Here is a 20610-nt window from a genome sequence, read left to right as displayed (position 1 = left end):
CGACGAAGACAAGGATCGGAGTTGGATGGGTCGTTATATTCGGGTGAGGACCCGTGACCTCATTCCGGAAGAGAAGATGTCGTTCCACGAGGAATGAAATTTCGACCGTAAGTGGTTTTCATAAGGCATTGCTTTTTTTGTGTATTTCTGATTCTATCTGATATCTTTCTCCGATATACAGCTGCCTCTTGGATGCCACAAGCGGTACCCGACCTCGAGGATTGGGTTTGGAAGTTAGCCTCAACTTTCTCTTATGCCGAACGCGCTTGGCGTGATTTGGCAAAAGGTAGATGGGAGGCCAAGAATCATGGTAAGGGTCACTTCTCGTGTTCTTCGAAATATTTTTTTTATGCTCCATTCGTTACCGATTTCCTTTCATGCAAGTGTAACCAAGGATGCTATTTTGAGGCCTTCGAGTGGTGAGGAAGGAACCAAGTCCCCGGTCCCGGAACCGAAATCGGGGAAAGATAAGAAGCGAAAAGTTGTCTCTCGGTCAGAGGACTCCAAGCCCAAAACTCGAAGGGTGAGGAGGAAGGCAATCGCTCTTTCGACGAACTCGGTCCAACAACTGAGAGAAGAAGAAGAAGAAGAAGAAGAAGATGATGTCTCGGCTTTCGTGATCCGATCTGCGAAAGCTATCGAGGTCGCCAGACCTCCTAAGCTGATGACGGCTATATCGGTCGGGGTTGGTTCCGATACCCCGAGTCTCGATCAGAGCGTCCCGAGTGATTCGCTTGGGACTATGATAGTGGGTTATTTGCCTTCTCTTCCGACCTTTTCTGAGAAGGCGTTAAAGGAATCTCGAGAATTGAAGACCCCCGATATGGGCGGAGACTCTAGTGTAGGGGACCCTTTTCGGGATTGCTTTACTGGAGTCGATGATGCCTCCGACATTAGTGACACTTCTTTTCTCCTAGAAGAGGCCCAACGTTTCATTTTTCGGGTAATGATTTTACTGTGCTTGGTTTCTTCGTTCTTTTCTAAACTTGACTTGTATTTTTTCCCTACTGTGTAGGCCATTAACAGGTTTCGAATTGACCTCAGCTAGTGTGAGGTCGAGCTTCAGAAGGTCTCGGGGGAGAGAGATGCCTTGCAGCTTCTTTGCAGCCAAAAGGACGAGGCTATAAAGGACCTCCAAGCAGATTTGGCTAAGGCTCGTGAAGAAGAGGCCGAACTAGATAAGCAAGTGAACCTCGTTCTGTTAGAGTATGGGTTTGACCCAACTGTGGAAGCTAACCCTTCGTTATCTCAGCTGCAGCAAAAGGTTGAAAAGATCTGGTTGCTTCGGGAAGAAGTCTATCAAATCAAGGCCGAATGTGACCGGTGAAAGGAGACTATCGACCGCCTGGCTGCAGAAAAAGAAACCATCTTGGACAAATTATTATCGGTCGATGTTCAGCTTCGAAGCGTCAAGCAAAAGGGTTCGGCTCAGGCCAAGAGGATCGAGGAGCTTGAAACACGGCTTGCTGAGGCCAAGGCGGAGGTTGAGTCGTCGAAAGTCATGTCGGACAAGTCTATTACCGTGTATCGGGCCGATGCCAAGGCTGCTCAAATGGAGGTAAGAGAGGCAGCGGATACTGCCGACACTCGAGCACATTGGGTTGCCGAACTTGCTAAGTGTCAGTCTCTGAGGGAGACCCTCGAGGAGATACACGCTCGAGGTTTCGACCTTGCTGAAGAGATAAAAAGGGCTAAAGAACTCGAAGTTGAAGCTGAGGCCTTGGCTTCTGATGACGACGACGATGATGATGATGATGGTAGCAAGAGCGGGTCCGAAGATGGAGGGAGCCTGGTGGAGAAGAGACCGCTCTCGATGATAACCCAGAAGCTTAGCCCTTAGCTTCTTCTATGTTGTATTTATTTATGTAAACTGTCCTTGTATATCTATACAAATATCTTTTTCTTTTACTGACTTGCTTCGTGAAGATTTCATTCATGCCTTGCGGATGTTTTCATGAGAATTTAGGTGATTTCATCGAATTCAACCTTCGTAGCCTTTATGGCCGAGTGAGTGTTCGCTCGAGCTTGAAATAAAAGTAGCCCACAGGCTTAGTGGTCGAGTGGGCGCTTGCCCGAACTCAAAAAATAAAAGTAGCCCACAGGCGTAGTAGTCGAGCGAATGTTCGAACTCGAAGTAAGATAGCCCTTAGGTTTTGATAATTGAGTGAGTGATTGTTTCGTACTCGAACTCAAAGTATATTAGCCCATAGACTTTTATGATCGAGTGAGTGATTGCTTGGACTCGAAGTAAAATAACCCTTAGGTTTTAATAATTGAGTGAGTGATTGCTCGAACTCGAAGTAAGATAACCTTTAGGCTTTAATAATTGATTGAGTGATTGTTTCAAACGCGAACTCAGAATATCTTAGCCCGTAGGATTTTTATGACCGAGTGAGTGATTGCTCGAACTCGAAGTAAGATAGCCCTTAGGCTTTAATAATTGAGTGGGTGATTGTTTCGAACTCGAACTCAGGATATCTTAGCCCGTAGGCTTTTTATGACCGAGTGAGTGATTGTTCGAACTCGAAGTAAGATAGCCTTTAGGCTTTAATAATTGAGTGAGTGATTGTTTCGAACTCGAAGTCAGGATATCTTAGCCCGTAGGCTTTTTATGACCGAGTGAGTGATTGCTCGAACTCGAAGTAAGATAGCCCTTAAGCTTTAATAATTGAGTGAGCGATTGTTTCGAACTCGAACTCAGGATATCTTAGCCCGTAGGATTTTTATGATCGCTTGTGTCAAAGATCCATTTGATGGTGGTTGGCCTTTGAGCCTGTTTGAATCATGAAACAGGAAAATCTTTTCAAAGTGTGAGATATATGAAAAAGAAGTTCTCCTTTATAAGTCATTACACATGTGTTTGTATCTTGTGCCAGAGTTCGAGCAAAACTACATGGGCATGGTTCGTTTTGACTATTTGGCCCTTACACTTTTCTCTATCGAGACCCTGTTTGTCATGAATTTGATATGGAGCGGCTTTTTTGTGTCGAACTTGATTTATTCGCTTAGTAGCCCCCCAGTATTCGAGGTTGATTATGAAGGAGCCTCGGATACTATTGATTTGTCCCCACGTAGCACATAGTTGTTGTCTCATTAAAAATCTTGCCGGAAAAACCCATTTAGGAGAACTTAAAGGAAAAAGAGTATAACACTTGCTTTGAAACCAGAGGTCTTGATGTTTTTCGTCGAATTCCTGCAATGAGTTAGTGTCGAATATACATATATAGACGATAGAGGAGAAAATCATACCTTAACAATAATATCATTTGAGAAGCGATATGTTCCAATTGTTTGGTAATGGTTTTCCATCCATTGCTCCAAGTTTTTAAGACCCTTTCCCGACTATATCGAGGACTTGATAGGGTCCTTCCCAATTTGGGCCGAGCTTCCCTTCATTAGGATCTCGAGTGTTGACGGTGACCTTCCTGAGGACCAAGTCCCCGGCCTTGAAATGGCGGAGGTTGGTTCTTTTATTGTAGTACCTTTTAATTCGTTATTTTTGTGCAGCCATTCGAACCAGTGCCGCCTCTCATTTTTCATCTAATAATTCGAGGCTAGTATTCATTGCCTCGTAGTTCGATTCTTCCGATGTATGTCAGAACCTTGCGCTTGGTTCCCCGACTTCGACCGGAATTAGAGCTTCGGATCCATAAACTAGGAAAAATGGGGTTGCTCCTGTACTGGATTTAGATGTTGTCCGATATGCCCAAAGGACTTCGGGCAAAATTTCTCTCCACTTTCCTTTAGCTTCGTTCAATCTTTTCTTTATGTTTTGGATGATAATCTTGTTCGTTGATTCGACATATCCGTTCCCGCTAGGATGATATGTTGTATACAATATTCTTTTTATTTTATGGTCTTCGAGGAATTTCGTCACTTTACCGCCGATAAAGCGTCTACCATTGTCGCATGTTATTTCTGCTGGTATCCCAAATCGACACACGATGTGGTCCCAGATGAAATCTATAACCTCTTTTTCTCTCACTTTTTCGAACGCCTGTGCTTCAACCCATTTAGAGAAATAGTCAGTCATAAACAAAATGAATTTAGCTTTACCTGGGGCCGATGGTAGAGGGCCCACGATATCCATTCCCTATTTCATGAATGGCCATGGAGAAATGACCGAATGGAGCTGCTCTCCGGGTTGATGGATCATCGGTGCAAACCTTTGATATTTATCACATTTTCGAACGAAATCCTTAGAGTCCTTTTCCATGCTATCCCAGTAGTACCCTGCTCTGATGATTTTGCGAATTAATGGTTCGGTGTCAGAGTAGTTTCCACAAGTGCCTTCATGGACCTCTCGTAAAACATAATCGGTGTCTCCTGGTCCCAAACATATCGCCAGTGGTCCGTCGAACGTCCTTCTGTATAATGTTCCATCTTCAACCAGCATGAATCGAGCAGCCTTGGTTCGTAGAACCCTCGATTCTTTAGGGTTCGATGGGAGTTTTCCGTTCTTTAAATATTCAATATACTTATTCCTCCAATCCCAGGTTAAGCTCGTGGAATTTATTTCAGCATGTCCATCCTCGATTACAGATCTCGAGAGTTGAACGACAGTCCCCGAGTTGATCTTATCTTCCTCGACCGACGACCCCAAATTTGCGAGTGCATCGGCCTCACAGTTTCGTTCTCGAGGCACATGTTGTAGGGTCTATTCTTTGAAACGGTGCAGAGTTACTTGTAATTTGTCCAAATACCTTTGCATCCTATATTCTCGAACCTCGAAAGTTTTGTTTACTTGGTTCACCACTAGTAAAGAGTCACATTTGGTTTAAATGACTTCTGCTCCCAGGCTTTTAGCTAGCTCGAGACTTGCAATCATGGCCTCGTACTCAGCCTTATTGTTAGTTAATCTAGTGGTTTTGATGGATTTTCTAATAATGCCACTTGTGGGAGGTTTCAGTATGATGCCAATCCCGGACCCCTTCACATTTGAAGCACCATCTGTGTAGAGGGTCCAAACCCCGACGACGTACCCGATTTTAACAAGAGTTCCTTTTCAACTTCGGGTACGAGGGTTGGCGAGAAATCGGCCACGAAGTCCGCTAAAATTTGGGACTTGATGGTCGTACGGGATTGATATTCGATATCGTACCCACTGAGTTCGACGTCCCATTTGGCCAATCGACCCGATAGTTCGGGTTTGTGCAAAATATTGCGAAGTGGGTAAGTGGTCAAAACGCATATGGGGTGACATTGAAAGTATGTTCTTAACGTTCTAGAGGCGTTTATTAGTGCAAGTGCTAATTTCTCTAAGTGAGGGTATCTAGCCTCTGCTTCCCCCAAGGTCCGACTTACATAATAAACATGAAATTGTGTACCTTTCTCTTCTCGAATTAGGACACCACTTAGTGCGATTTCCGATACCGCCAAGTATAAGTACAACTTCTCATCTGTCCTCGGAGTGTGAAGTAGTGGTGGGCTCGATATGTACCGCTTCAATTGTTCTAGTGCCTGTTGGCATTCCGGGGTCCAAGCGAAATCGTTTTTCCTTTTGAGTAGAGAGAAGAATTTGTGGCTTCGATCTGATGACCTCGAAATGAATCGGCCTAAGGCAGCTATCTGCCTAATCAGCCTTTGCACTACTTTCACGCTATCCATGACGGTGATGTCTTCGATGGCCTTAATTTTGTCGGGGTTGATCTCAATTTCCCGATTCGATACCATGAAACCAAGGAACTTGCCTGATCCAACCCCGAAAGCACATTTCTCGGGGTTGAGCTTCATGTTGTATTTCCTTAAGATCTTGAACGTTTCCTGCAAATGAGTCAAATGGTCCTCTGCGCGCAGGGACTTAACTAGCATGTCATCAATGTAAACTTCCATCGACTTACCTATTTGTTCTTCGAACATTTTATTCACTAGGCGTTGGTAAGTAGCTCCTGCGTTTTTTAGCCCGAATGGCATTACCTTATAGCAATAGGTTCCGTACTTGGTGATAAATGAAGTCTTTTCCTAGTCCTCCGTGTTCATTCAAATTTGATTTTACCCGGAGTAGGCGTCGAGAAAAGTAAGGATCTCGTAGTCGGCTTTGGCATCGATCATGCGATCGATGCTAGGCAGTGGAAAAGAATCTTTAGGGCATGCTTTGTTTAGATCCTTATATTCTACGCACATTCTAAGTTTGTTCCCCTTTTTAGGGACTACAACTACATTGGCTAACCACTCGAGATATTTTACTTCCCGAATTGACCCTATTTTGAGAAGTTTAGTTACCATATCCTTTACAAATGTGTGTTTTACCTCGGACTGAGGTCTTCTTTTTTGCTTCACCGGTTTGAACCTAGGGTCCAAGCTCAGCTGGTGCGTTGTTATCGACGGTGGGATCTGCCATGTCTAAATGGGACCAAGAAAAACAGTTTATGTTATCGATAAGAAATTGAATGAGTTTTTTCCTGAGTTCGGGGGTCAATCCCATTCCCAGGTATACCTTTCTCTCGGGCAGATATTCAATTAATATAACCTGCTCCAGTTGTTCGATCGTAGATTTGGTGGCATCAGAGTCGTCGGGGATGATGAAAGCTCGAGGTGTCAGAAACTCTTCCTCGTCATCCTCTATTTCCTGTTCCACCGGTTCGGTCGAGAGTGGTGGCTGTGATTGCTATTTGGTTTCTCGTCTATCTTTAGTGCTCGATCTTTCCTAGACTGATAGCGCTGGTATCGGTGTTACCTCATCGACCGCAAACATTTCCTTCACAACATGTTGCTCCCCATATATTATTTTCACGCCGTCCGACGTAGGAAATTTCATTACTTGGTGGAGGGTCGAAGGCACTGCCTTCATATTGTGGATCCAAGGTCTTCCGAGTAGGGCATTGTACCTCATATCCCCTTCGATTACGTGGGATTTGGTATTTTGGATGGTTCCAGCTACATTCACTAGTAGAGTAATCTCCCCTTTAGTCATTTCACTGGCCATATTGAAACCGTTTAAGACCCGAGTTGCGGGAACGACTTGATTCTGCAAACCGAGCTGCTCCACTATCCAAGATCGAATGATATTGGCAGAGCTACCTGGATCCACTAAAACACTCTTAACTTGAGCTTTATTTAATAAGACAGAAAATACCAGAGCGTCGTTATGAGGTTGAGAGATGCCCTCGGCTTCTTCAATTCCGAATGATAAAGTGCCCTCGGGTACATAACCTTGAGTTCATTTTTCCCCTGTGGCCGGTATCTTGCCGTACTTGAGCATGGGTCCCTGTGGAGTATCGACCCCACCGAAAATCATATGAATGATATTCACAGGTTCCTCTTGTTTATCCTTTTTGTTGGCGTCCCTTTCTCTGAAGTGATTCTTGGCTCGGTCACTGAGGAACTCTCGAAGGTGGCCCTCATCGAATAGGCGGGCTACCTCTTTTCTTAATTGTCTGCAATCCTCGGTCCTGTGGCCATGCGTGCCATGATACTTGCACATCGAATTCGAGTTTCTTTGGGAAGGGTCGGTTTGTATGGGTCTGGGCCACCTAGTATCTTTCATTCTTCTGATCGCCGATACAATGCCCGATGCGTCGACGCTGAAATTGTACTCCGATAGTCGAGGTGCCTCTATAGGATCGCCATATTTATCGAAGCCACTCTTGCTCATAAGCCCCCGAGAATTTTGTCCTCGATCACTCCTTCGATTATTCCGAGCGAAATTGCGCGCTGAGCCGTTCATTCGATCTGCGACGTACGGTTGATATCGGTCTCTGTTCGACCTTCATTCTTTGTCGATATCCCTCTGGTTTTTAATAGCTGCCCTGTTCTGGTGCATGGATCCGGAAGGAGCTCCCAGCTGGTCGTCTTCGGCCCTGGTTTTTGACTGATATCGATTGTGTACATCCGCCCAAGTTATTGTTGGATACTCGATCAAATTTTGCTTCAGCCGACGTGATCCTATTGAACTTTGCTCGTTCAACCCTTGGGTGAAAGCTTGGACGGCCCAGTCATCTGTGACCGGTGGAAATTCCATGCGTTCCATTTGAAATCGGGACACGAACTCCCTCAATATTTCATTACCGCTTTGCTTTACTTTGAAGAGGTTCGATTTCTTTGTTGCAACCTTTATGGCACCAGTATGTGCCTTTACAAACGAATTCGCTAACATGGTAAAAGAATCAATAGAATTTGGGGGAAAATCATGATACCAAATCATTGATCCCTTCGAGAGGGTCTCTCCGAATTTTTTCAATAACACGGATTCGATATCGTCGTCTTCCAAATCGTTACCCTTGATGGCACACGTGTAAGAGGTGACGTGTTCGTTGGGATCGGTCGTACCATTATATTTGGGAATTTCTAGCATACGGAATTTTTTGGGGATTGGTTTTGGGGCTGCACTCGAGGGAAAAGGCTTTTGGATGAATTTCTTCGAATCCAGCCCTTTTATCATCCGTGGAGCTCCCGGGATCTGATCGACCCTGGAATTATATGTTTCTACTTTTTTATCGTTAGCTTCGACTCGTTTTGTGAGTTCCTCGAGCAATTTAGTAATTTCGGAAGTAGTCCCCGCTTCTTGCTCATTTGACTTCACTATGGCTGGCTCCGTTCTGTGGGTAATTTCCCGAAGCGGATCGGGTTCCGGCCTGCTTTGTACCTGAGTTTGGCTTTGCAACTGAGCTATCACTATTTGCTGGGCTTGTAACATCTCGAAGATCATCCATAAGCTGACTCCGATCTCCTCCACGGTATGGGCGTCTCGAGTTATGGATCGAGTACCGCCCTGAATGCTTTTTTACGGTTCAAAACATTGGTTCACCTCAAGAGCCACTTGTGAAATGACATCTAGTGGTACTTCGACTCGGATTTCAGGTACTTCGATTTGAGCTTCACTGACATCGTTAAGTGGCCTTCCGGCCCTGGGTATCAAGTTGTTGGTTTCATCCTGAAGGCCGACTTTGTGGTCGATAGGTAAAGCCATGAATCGAGGGTTTGCCATTGCTGATCCAGAGTTGTAAACTGGTGCGTATTGCGAATTTGTATCAAACAACCACTGTTATCCTTAGCCCCACGGTGGGCGCCAAACTGTTTACCCGAAAAATCGGATATAGTTGAATTTATAAGTGGTTCTAAGGATATGTGATATAGCTTGACATAAATCGTACGTAGAAGTGAAAATGTTTAGATTCTTCGCTAGAGAAATGTGATATAAATTGTTGAACGGGAAAAGTGAGTATGCTGAGTAAAACAAGCTTAAGAGATTTATTCTTCAATAAATAGAAGTAGTTTTTTCTTACAATGTGTCAACCTGCTTGTGCTTACAAGGATTCCCCATGATGAATTGTCTCTTTCTCGATTCCTGCCAAGATTCTCTCCTCTAGTGCGGCTGCAACGACTCCTGTCTGCGAGCTCGATACTGGCTCGAGCTCGGTATTGGGTCGAGCCCTCGGCCTTGAGTTCGAGTTCGACATTCGAGGTGAGTGTCAATCGGTCTGTGCATCTCCGCCAACCTTCTTTTTGCCTTGCGGTTCGATTTGGTCATGGGCTTGATAATGATACCGAGCCGATTCCTCGATCGGTCTTGGAGCTCGAGGCTTGTTTGTACTATCCTCGGAACTTGTCTCGAGCTCTCACTTCGATCGCTTACCATTTGAACTCGATCAAACGTACGGAGGCCGAAATCTATTTGGACCGTATACAACAGCTATCATATTAGTCGTCGCACCAGAAGTATCAGAAGGACCGTCGTTATTGGAGTACAGAAGGTGGGGGAAGAAGCTATGATGGTAAAAGGGTTGGTTCGCATCGTATGGAACTCCACAAGGGATTGCGGAAACATGGGGAATTGGCCCGAAATTGATACATAAATAGTTATTTTTGGTAAGTTTATGACTAATGGCTAGAGGTTGGTAAGTTTAAAACTTATTTGGGACATTTCTTTAAGTTTCCTTTAACAATCTGGCCGATCGAAAACTAAAGGATTCACGAGAAAACTCTTATTAATTTGTGTTACTAGTCAGGTTATTGTGCGTTCCCTTAAGTCGGCTTCTTGGTTTGAGAGGTTTCTATTTTCGTTCTAGTTCGTAGAGTATTAACTTATATTGAATGATTTGTACAATCTTAGTATGTATTATCTAAGAATTACATTATATAGTTGTATTTATTCATATTCTAATGTAACTGTCATTATGTAAGTTTTTCGAGGAACAACCTTACCAACAATTAATAATAAACATAATAAGATGTTTTATTGCAGGTTTCAATGTAATCCTGTGAAGTTTCAAAATTGCATGAAAATGCTAGTTATTCTAAATTTATGATTACTTAACAGTATATTTTAAAAGTCGACCATGATGTGTAATTTATATGTCGTACTTGAATTCTTTTATTCTTTATCTTTTCCCCTCTCTTCTTTACCTTTTTTTTTTTGTTGGAATAGTTATAATAAGAGAGCGAGAAATTAGAAATAACGCATTTCGTTTGTTAATTAGCAGCTTATTGTTGGTAATGTCAACCAAGTTTTGTTCGAAACCTATCATCAAATTTGGTAGGCCTACTAAAGGTTTCTTCCAACTCCACATTTTTAAGAACAACTCAATATATAATAGAAACGTAATCCAAAAGAAATTTTTTGAAGAAGCTAAGGTCGGTGATTCAAATATTTTCTTCAACGAAGACATAGAGATATAGAGAGAAAAAAAAATGAAAGACACTATGAACAAATGGTATATATGAGATTTCACATATATAACAATTAATTTTAACACTTCTGAAATGCTAAACACTTTTATCTTGGCATCAGTTGAAGGATTAGTTAATATTCCGTAAGAGAGATTATTGTCTTATTGATCTTGCAATTTACAGGCATCTTATATTAAAAGTACATACTCATATAGTATAAGAATAGACACATAATTTAAAGTTATTATCGGAATAGTGTTTTTGATTTTTATACACTTGTTTACTCAATAAAAACACAGACTAGTTGACTAACAAATATATCTCTTTGGAAATAAACTACTATTACAAGAAACCTAGTTAGCTAAGCTATAACGAAATTTAGCTAAAACTTGATTGAAGAATATAAGGAATTATTCGTTAACACATATTAGTTACTTATGAAGTTTAATTTTTTATTTATTTTGTCTGCATCTATGCTACGAGGAAATAATTAATTTAGTAATATAATGATGAAAATCTTGAATCCAACTTTGTAACGAATGAAAGAAGTAAATTACAAATATCTTTTGGGACAGCTGAAACTTCCTACATAACTTCCTTTTGTTTGTTATTGACATACTAAATCTAGAGAAGAACAAAGTACAAGAAAGCGAAGCTGCAAATAAATGCCGTTTAGCTTTACTATATATATTGTATTTTTTAATATAAGTAGAAATTCTAGTTCGTGCGTCTTTTAGGGTTGGAAAGAGAAGATAAATGGGCCAACCATTCTACAATATACAGCCCATTGGACCAAAAGGCATCTTCCTCCCTGCGTTGTGAATTGATGGGCCCATTCTTAGTAAGTGCTGTGGGCCCATTCCATCATCCTCAACCAACTACCCGGTTTTTATCTTTACTAGTCTTAGTGTACGCGCGTGACGCGTGTACCCAATGAGAAAAAACTTATTAAAATAGCATAATTAATTATTTTAAAGATGTATTTCTGTTTATTTTCAATGTTTCAATTCGGTTCTAGAGCCAAAGAATTTGATAGCTTGCAGTCTAGTATAATGAGAAAAATGATCGTCGCGTAAATCTCTATAATAAGTAAAAAGAATTCTTTCATGTAAATGATTTTTTTTTTTGGTTTTTTTTAGTTCGGTCACAATAAGGTTATTTCGTTTGTCGTTAAACATAATATTTCTTTTGTCAATTGGAATTGAGATCATTTTGGCGCAAGTAATCATGTAGCCATGTTTTTTGGTGATTTGTGTCATATCATATTCTAACTTCTAACAAAATTGCATGCAGTAAAAAAATAATTGGATTATTCATTGTACGATTATGCATTCTTTGAATATTCTTGCTTCATTGTTAGCAAATAAGTATACTTTTATAATTTTTTAAATTTTTTAGCACACACACTGAATATTGGAGCTTTATGTATTGTTACTTCGTGTCTAATTTTTGGATCATGCTCCTAAAAGAGAATCATCAATGATATTTAAATAATAATAATAATAATAATAATAATAATAATAATAATAATAATAATAATAATAATAATAATAATATTTAAACAAGTACACTTTTGTAGTATTACTTCGCGGATGATGGCAAGGTTTTGTGGCTTTAGGTTTTTTGTGGCTTTTTAGCTTCATGTAAGATTTGAAGCTTAAAAGGATTTGTTATATTGTCTAACGAAGAGAGAAAATCTAAGTTGAGGAATTTATTATACATTATTGTCTTAAATATTAGGCTAAGTATTAACTGAAGTTAATTTGAAAATTCTAAACCATTGTGAAATCTATTTTTAAAGGGTAAAAAATGCGAATGACATTTTGCTAAGGGCATTCGTACTTTTAATATAGTATAGATAAATTATATTTCTAAAATAATTTTTTTGTTTATTTTTACTTGTCCATGTTTCACTTGACACATCCCTTAAGAAGCAATTAATAAAATAATAATTTGACTATACTACTCCTAATTTTAGCATGTTGGGATTTGGGGAATGACCTGGAAATGGTTAGCAGTACTTAATAATAGAGGTAAAATATATATAAAATGATAAATTATCTCTTGAATATTTAAATTGGACAACTAAAGTAGACATTTTATTTTGTACAGTAAACAAGTAAAAATGGACTAAGGAATTAATTTTGTAAATTATCATTAAGATCTGAAAGTGTGACATATTTATGTAAAGCAATTGAGTGCTATGCCTTCAAAATCTATAGAGAGTTTTGTGTTACTCCTTTGACAAATGAGGAGGAACAATATTCGTGAATTGGTAAATACGAAAATCAATTTTTTAAATAGAAAATTTAATGTGAAGTGTGGAATAAAACATGTAAGATTATTGCTAATTTCTATGGATTTAAGATTATTCAAAACGAGTAGCTCAACGACCTCATTCACAGTTTAGAAATTATAAGCAGTTTGGTCTTTAAAGGTGGACAAAAACAGCTAATACTTTGGTCTTTCAGGTTGGATTGTTGACTATTTTAAGGTATTTGAATTCTCACCAAATATTTTTATTATTTATCCATATATATTTGATCATGTTGTTTATCTTTGTCGGATCAAATGTTCACATAGCTATGGGCCTCATTGTACCATATGAATTTTATTTTATTTACTAAATCCAATTGATCAAGCAGAGATTCTTATCGAGTTTTTATTTTCTTTTCTAATTTTTATTTGCAAAAATACGTTACTCCAGTATATTCTTACCTCTATCAAATACTCGTTCTTATGTTATATTCTCCCCAAAAATGGAAAAAGATATAGTATGGTATTTTCTATATATAGATATTTGTGACGTGGAAGCAAAATTGTTCACTGATTATATTTAGGGAGTAACTAGATAAAGAGAGGAAATAGCAAGCTTTTTGTAGATATATAAACTAATGGAAGTCCATCTCGCAATTAAAGTTAACATCACATCATCGATGTTATTTGAAAAAAGATTTTTTTAGGATAATTCAATATTAAATAGTAGAAAATTGCTTCCTCCCATACCATGATGTCAATTTTGCGAGCTGAATTTGAATGAAATCCCTAACAATTCTTAATCATAAAATTATATGACAAAGTGCCGTGACATTATTTATAATATAATTTTTTTAATTGTTTAAAAGATAAGACGTTATAGTTGATTTTTATCTCATAGTAAATTAAACACTATTGCATTGCTTATATCTATAAAAAAAAATATTGGATATTTTATTTTTATGAGTTTTTTTATTTCTTTTATATTTTTCTTAAACTTTTAATGTATTTTATATATTATTTGTGGGTATTATGCTATTTTATTAATTTATTAATTAAAAATTTAAAGATCCATGAAGCTTACGCCCAATGTGTCGGGGCATACGGCTTCGCTCCATATTAAGTAAAATATCATGTCTTACGTTCTCGCCTTGTAAAATACTGATCTTGATTATTATTGTTTAATGAAGTCTTCCTATTTCCTCATTAATTAGGTAAAGAAGAAGATAATTTTTTAACTAATTTATTACATTTATGGATTTTATCAAACACTATTTGAGAGCTTAGAGTAGGAAATGAAAAATCTGTGAGAATGGAATGTACCCCTCAGATGCTCTTAAAAATGAGGGAAGAAAAGTAGAGGTTAAAAGAAGAGAAAATGAATAATGTAATTTTATTTTGATTGTATTATCTATAAATGTACATAAAATATACTACTAAGGCCTAAGTGATACTCATTAATGTCAGAGCAGCACATGAAATGAAAAGACAGATAATTTTGTAAGCTTCTTAAATAAATAAATAAATAAATAAAAGAATAATGTAAATTTTCTAAGTATGAGACCTTTAAGGTTGAGTAATGAAGGAGAAAAGAGATTACTATCATGTCACTAAAAAATAAAAATATAAAAATTAACGAATCTAACTTTCTATATGAATTTAGACATTGATTTCTTAGTGTTTGAATTAAAATAAAATTTCATTCTTAAAGCTATATAGAAAATAGAACAAATCGCAGTATGATTTTCGGATGCAATTGAAAAAAGTATTGAAAGTAAAAGGGCAAGAAACGTTTTAGTGAGAATTGAACCTGAATATTTAACTATTAAGAAACAAAAAATATAATTTAAAATACTAAATAAGGTAACGTGTTATTTTCAATGAACCAACTCCTGTTTAATAAAAAGAAGTTGGTACGATTTTAGTCTAAGAGTATTTATACGCCATTATTATCCAGTTCAAACCAATTACATATCCATATTATTTATGAGTCCTTATCATACAAAGACTTTTGTTATAGTTGTGGTTTTAATAATTATAGTTATCTAAAATATTATCTTTCATAATAAATGAATTTTATTTGAACCAACTCCTAATATCTTTAGATTACCACATGAAAAATGTGAACTCGTGTAATTAACAATTACTAGAAAATTTCCATGTAGTTTACATCTTATCACCAACTTTTAAATAGTAACTAATCGCACATACTTCATTTTTAAAATTTAAGTTAATTATATATTAAAAAAATAGAAACTGAAGAATGGAGTAATTTTCAAAAATATATTTGTTTATATATTTTGTAAGTTTTTTAAAAAGTTTCAAAAATAAATTTTCAAAACTTTTTCCCCTCTTACATAACTGCAGCATTTCAAGTAAATTTATATCCAAACATAATTTCAAAATTTTCAACTTAACTTCAAATAAATTTTGTTTTTTCAAAAATTATAGTAAGTAATTTTTAATTTCAAACGCCTACTAAATACTCAATACTCAGGAAAAAAAAAGGAAAGTGTGGGACCATTCACCCAATGATTCACTTATCTATCCACTATCACTCTCTCGACAACATCCCCTACTTAGCAGTATTTATCGTACTTTTTTCCAGAAAACAATAAAAATACAGTAGTTTCCATATTTTCTTCTTTACAGTTTACACACATCTACTTCCTCATTTCTTCCTCCTCCACCTCTTTTTCTTACTACAAACCTAATCTTAAACACATATATATACTCCACTATTATTCATTTTCACCTTCCAAATTACCTTCTTTGATTTCTATTTATTCCTATCACTTCAAGATTCAGCAATTCCTCATTTTTTTCAGTTTCATTCAAAACCCATCTGGTTTCTTGGTTTTTTTGGGTTCAATTTTGTGTGTTAATGCATATATCAGTTTTTTTTTTTTTGAAGATGGGTCTTGAGCTTAGACATAGATGAGTGCTAAAGATTATATCTTTTTGGTGTTTGGTGATTAAAGTTTTATCTTTTTGGTGTTTGGTGAATCTTGGGTTTCAGATCTAGATTTAAGTTGCATTCTGAATTGTAGATTTTGAATTTTCCGTCTTAAATTTACGAAATTTCGTTTGATGGGTCTGTTTTTCTTGAGCTTGTGAGGCTTGTTTGAGAATTTATTTTCATTTTTTGTTTATATTTTGGGGTTGGAATGAAGTGGGGTTATGGGTCTAAATCAAGATCTCGCCACAGCTCAGTGGTAGCTGTGGCAGAGGAAACAGAAGGGATTGAGATTGATGAAGAGTTTATAGAAAGCTATTGGGCTAATTTGCCTTCAGAGCTATTAAGAGAAGTTCTAATGAGAATTGAGGATACAGAATCTAAGTGGCCTCTGAGAAAAAATGTTGTGGCTTGTGCTGGAGTTTGTAGGAGCTGGAGAGAGATTATGAAGGAGTTGGTTAAGACCCCTGAAGTTTCTGGCAAATTAACCTTCCCAATTTCAGTTAAGCAGGTAAAAGAAACTCACTCTTTAATTGATCAAGGATGTGTTAATTATGTTTATTTTCTTTGTGGTTTGCATTAGATTTGAGGTGGTCATATTTTAGGAGTAATTTGTTGCTTATTGTGTTGATTTGATTTGGAGTTTTCTTGTTTCTTTTAGTGGTTTTACCCTTTAAAACAAATACAGCTTCATTTCTTCAAGGCTTAGATTTGTTATTTGTTCTATAGCTTAATTTGAAGGACATATATTGAAATTCAAGATTAGCTTGGCTTGAACTGAGCTTGCTTGCCGATTTGGAAGCTGATGAAATGATATATGTTAGGCACTAGCCAACTCTTTGGTTCATTTTCTTGTATCTGTTCTAGCTTGTCGACAATTATATGCTTAATCACCTTTTTCTTCTTTCTAAACAACTTCTTCCAAGTTTTATTGTTATGCAAAAATGATGATTTTCATATCCGCATACCGGATAAAATTATTGTGAAAACAAGATTTTGAAAACAAGGATGGTTAGTCATCCCTCTCACGAGTGAAAACAAGATTTTGAAAACAAGGATGGTTAGTCATCCCTCTCACGAGTGAAAACAAGAATGAAGTATAATGAAATTGTAAAGGTCCGAATAAGAAGTTACATATATCAATTATGAAGTTTGTTATTACTTTTATCTTTGTTTCATCTATTTTAAAAGTATTTCCCTATATTTTGCAGCCTGGTCCACGAGAGACACTCCTTCAGTGCTTTATAAAGCGAAACCAGGCAACACAGACATATCATCTTTACCTCAGTTTGACTCAAGGTGAGCATTCACTGTTTCAGAATGGGAAAATGACACTATATAGCCGCTCTCAAAATAATAACCAATTTTATATACTATTTCGGCTACCGAATGTAACTAGTTTCTGGCGCGGGCTTAAAGTGATAATACCCCTTCCAGAATCCGGGCCTTCAATTTATGGAAGTTCATCTTTTCGAGCAAGTTGGTTGTGTAGGGAAGCATGATTTATGTTCAGCTAGAAATGTATCCTCAAGTTTGGAATCATCTGACATTTTTCTTCCATCTGTTTATTGTGGCAGCATTGGCTGATGATGGCAAGTTTCTTCTTGCTGCTCGGAAATACAGGAGGCCGACCTGCACTGACTACATTATATCACTGGATGCGGATGAAATGTCAAAGGGAGGTGGAACTTGTATCGGGAAACTAAGGTTTGGCTTGCTTTTTGTGTTGATGGGGTGAGTGGTAATGCTTAGATGGTGTTTAACGAGTCATTTTCTTTTTGGCTAGATCAAATTTCCTTGGAACCAAGTTCACTGTGTATGATGCTATTCTACCTTATGCTGGAGCGAAAATGGTGAAGAGCCGTTCCACTAGGCTTGTGGGGTCAAAACAAATGAATCCTAGAGTTGCTTCTGGAAACTATGAAGTTGCTCATATTTCGTACGAGTTGAATGTACTTGGAGCCAGGTGAGGCTTTGCTTTTCTTACAAAAGTTTGGAAGAGACTTCTAATCAAATTAATTGCTCTTCTTCGCACTATGGACTAAATTTTGCTAGATGTATGAAACTATCCTCTTAAGGCTAGGTTTTTGCTCTTTTCGGGGGTCTTGTAACTTTCTGTAATCTCTTAGCACAATCTTTATGATAAGGGTTACTTTATCTTATATATAAAATATGTTTCGTTCTCAAAAAAAAAAGGTATGAAACTATCCTCTGCTAGGAATATTAGTATTATTATTATTAATGGTAATAATACATTGGTTAGTATTAGACAGTGGATAATGATAGGTCAATCGTCTTATGTAACTAGCAGGGGGCCGAGAAGAATGCATTGTGTAATGGATGCTATCCCCACTTCTTCCATTAAACCTGGAGGTGTAGCTCCAACACAGGTTGATTTTCCAATGGGCAATAGTGATTCCTCACTTCCACTTCGGTTTCTTCGATCCAAATCAAATCGCATGGAGAAGTCCTTATCTGGACCTTTAGAAACTCAGAGAGAAGGTTCACTTGTTCTGAAAAATAAGGCTCCCAGATGGCATGAGCAGCTCCAGTGCTGGTGTTTGAACTTTCATGGTCGCGTAACTGTTGCCTCGGTCAAGAACTTTCAGTTGGTGGCTTCTCCAGAGAATGGTGTGGCTGGACCAGAACACGAGAAGGTTATTCTGCAGTTTGGCAAAGTAGGGAAGGACGTGTTTACAATGGATTACCGCTACCCACTATCAGCATTCCAGGCATTTGCTATATGCCTTAGCAGCTTTGACACTAAAATTGCTTGTGAATGACTTGTCTTGGAGGTTTGGCTCTAACTCTTTCCTTGCAAGAGTTCAAATTTTCAAACATCTCATTTACTGGGTAGTCTTTGGCAATTATCAATATAACAAGGTCTTGTTTTATGTTCAATAAAGTCGAGGAGGAAACTTATATAAGTTTATTGTGCTAACTTTGTCACTTGCATCAATTATGAAGCTTCGAAAAAGAAGTTCATAGTAATTATGGCTTAACTTTCTCTTTTAAGCTTGCGATTAACTTTTACGTGAAACCAAAGATTAGATCATATAAAAAGTTTTCACATGGACACACCGGCGTATAAAAATTCAAGTATCTTGGCATGTCACACATAAGGGCGTATAAAAATTCAAGTGTCTTAACATGTACTCACATAACATTGCATTAGCCATACTAGTACAGAGTTGTTATTAACTTCAATATGTTCGTCTGGCTTCTAAAATGCGACTTTGCATTTGTTTGTGCTTTAACAGAGGGGCCTCTACTGCTTGGAACTGCAATTATTTCAGTGGGCAATTGATGGAATGGGAAGCACAGGAATGGTGTATAATACAAATAAGATGCTAAAGCTGATTATGATTTTTCACACTGTAACTTCTCGGATGTTAGCACAAAAGACGGACAGAAACTAAAGAACCAAAGAATATTGCAGCTACAGAGTAGAAAAAAGCATGTTACTCTAAACATCTTCTGTACATTTCGTTTGTTTTGTGTACATAATTTTCTTTGAGAAATCTTCAATATTGTTGTTGCCATTTGAACTTCACTCCTTCCTTACCTCTCTTTCTATATCTTTTAGACTATCTTTCAGTGTTTACCATAATTCGACGGTAAGTAATTTGCTGCCTGGAACTGAAAACATCAACGTTTCATTAGTCTATTAAGTTTCAAAGGACTTTCTTCATATAATCAAGATTTTGTGTCTTGTCGATATTTAAAGGCAGCCCGGTGCATGGAGCATCCTGGGGAAGGGTTCCCAAAAGGTATGATATATGCGGCCTAACCTGATGCAAGTATTGGAGGTTGATTCGACGGCTCGCTCTATAAAGTCCGAAAATGTATTTGTTACCAGACTATAATTTTGAGAGTGCTGAACAAGATTTTGATATACTGGAGTATGTGGACTCAACTCTATGCATTTCTGAAATTGAAAATTGACAGAATCTAATTCCTTTTTGGATAAAACCTGGGAATCAATTGGTGGGATAATAATATTCTCTAGTAGCGCACTTGCTTTAAAATGTCTGACCAAATGTTTTCTGTATAACGTCTCTATTACCTAAATTCTCTTTTTCTTATCGAATTTAAACTTACGTATTCGTGCTACTCACAAACCGACACGAAGAAATCTCTTATACAAATGAATGTGAATCTATTCGATATACCTTCAATTGTATGTACAAGTTGAAAGAGTACAGTTCCATAAATGTCTAATAAAATCTAGAGAATTTCAACTAAGAAAAGTTCAGAGATTTTACTTTTCTTTCCTTGTTAAGTTTAACTTTAACTCACACAAGATCAGCGTAGAGAACAACACCTGATCTAACCCAGCACAAGATCAGATTAGATAAGCTCACAGAATATGTGCGTGGTTTCTGATCCTTTGTTTCCCATCATGCCGAGTCAATAATTGAGATTCTAATTAGAATATCAAGGTGAAATTTCATCTTTTTAATGATTTTTTTCGTGCAGTTCCACGTGCTTATATGGGTTATAACGAAAGGCCATGCCAATCTACATTTTTGTCTTCTTGTTTTATGTGTTTGGATTAAAACTGTTCAAAAATATTATTTAATATGGTGTGATATTATTTGTTTTGAGCGAAGTCTGCATGATTTTTCTAAAAAAGTCTCAAATCATTGAGAGTATTCAACTCCTTATAAGACTTTGTTCACGCACACCCCAATAGTACGAGTCAATGTCAAATATAAAAGTCGTTCGGTACAAGTAATTTTGTTAAGATTTGAACAGGTCAACATGTTTTTGGTCAAATTTGTATGTCT

The 20610-nt window shown here is 37.6% G+C and overlaps 1 protein-coding gene across 2 annotated transcripts; it reads left to right on the top strand.

The window, feature by feature from the left end:
• Positions 1-15436: 15436 nt before the first annotated feature.
• Positions 15437-19373, top strand: LOC107823563 (tubby-like F-box protein 3). 2 transcript variants are annotated; one of them, XM_016650245.2, is made up of 6 exons: positions 15437-16331; positions 17032-17119; positions 17398-17527; positions 17607-17786; positions 18132-18615; positions 19081-19373. In XM_016650245.2, exons 1-5 carry the CDS (start codon positions 16032-16034, stop codon positions 18601-18603), a joined length of 1170 nt encoding a protein of 389 aa, XP_016505731.1. In that variant the 5' UTR covers positions 15437-16031; the 3' UTR covers positions 18604-18615; positions 19081-19373. The 2 variants fall into 2 exon arrangements, with proteins under 2 accessions (XP_016505731.1, XP_016505730.1); XM_016650244.2 differs by having other exon boundaries at positions 18129-18615.
• The last annotated feature ends 1237 nt before the right edge of the window (positions 19374-20610 follow it).

This window comes from Nicotiana tabacum, chromosome 14 (assembly GCF_000715075.1).
Source record: "Nicotiana tabacum cultivar K326 chromosome 14, ASM71507v2, whole genome shotgun sequence".
NCBI lineage: Eukaryota > Viridiplantae > Streptophyta > Magnoliopsida > Solanales > Solanaceae > Nicotiana > Nicotiana tabacum.
Note: the sequence above shows the minus strand (reverse complement) of the source record. Positions and strands in the feature narration are given on the sequence as shown.

Bases quoted from the DNA above. Each gene is read 5' to 3' on its own strand.
- LOC107823563 (XM_016650244.2), top strand. From the start codon at position 16,032: ATGAAGTGGGGTTATGGGTCTAAATCAAGATCTCGCCACAGCTCAGTG. The intron at 17,120-17,397 runs GTGAGCATTCAC...TTATTGTGGCAG, and splicing joins TTACCTCAGTTTGACTCAAG to CATTGGCTGATGATGGCAAG. The intron at 17,787-18,128 runs GTGAGGCTTTGC...TTATGTAACTAG, and splicing joins TTGAATGTACTTGGAGCCAG to CAGGGGGCCGAGAAGAATGC.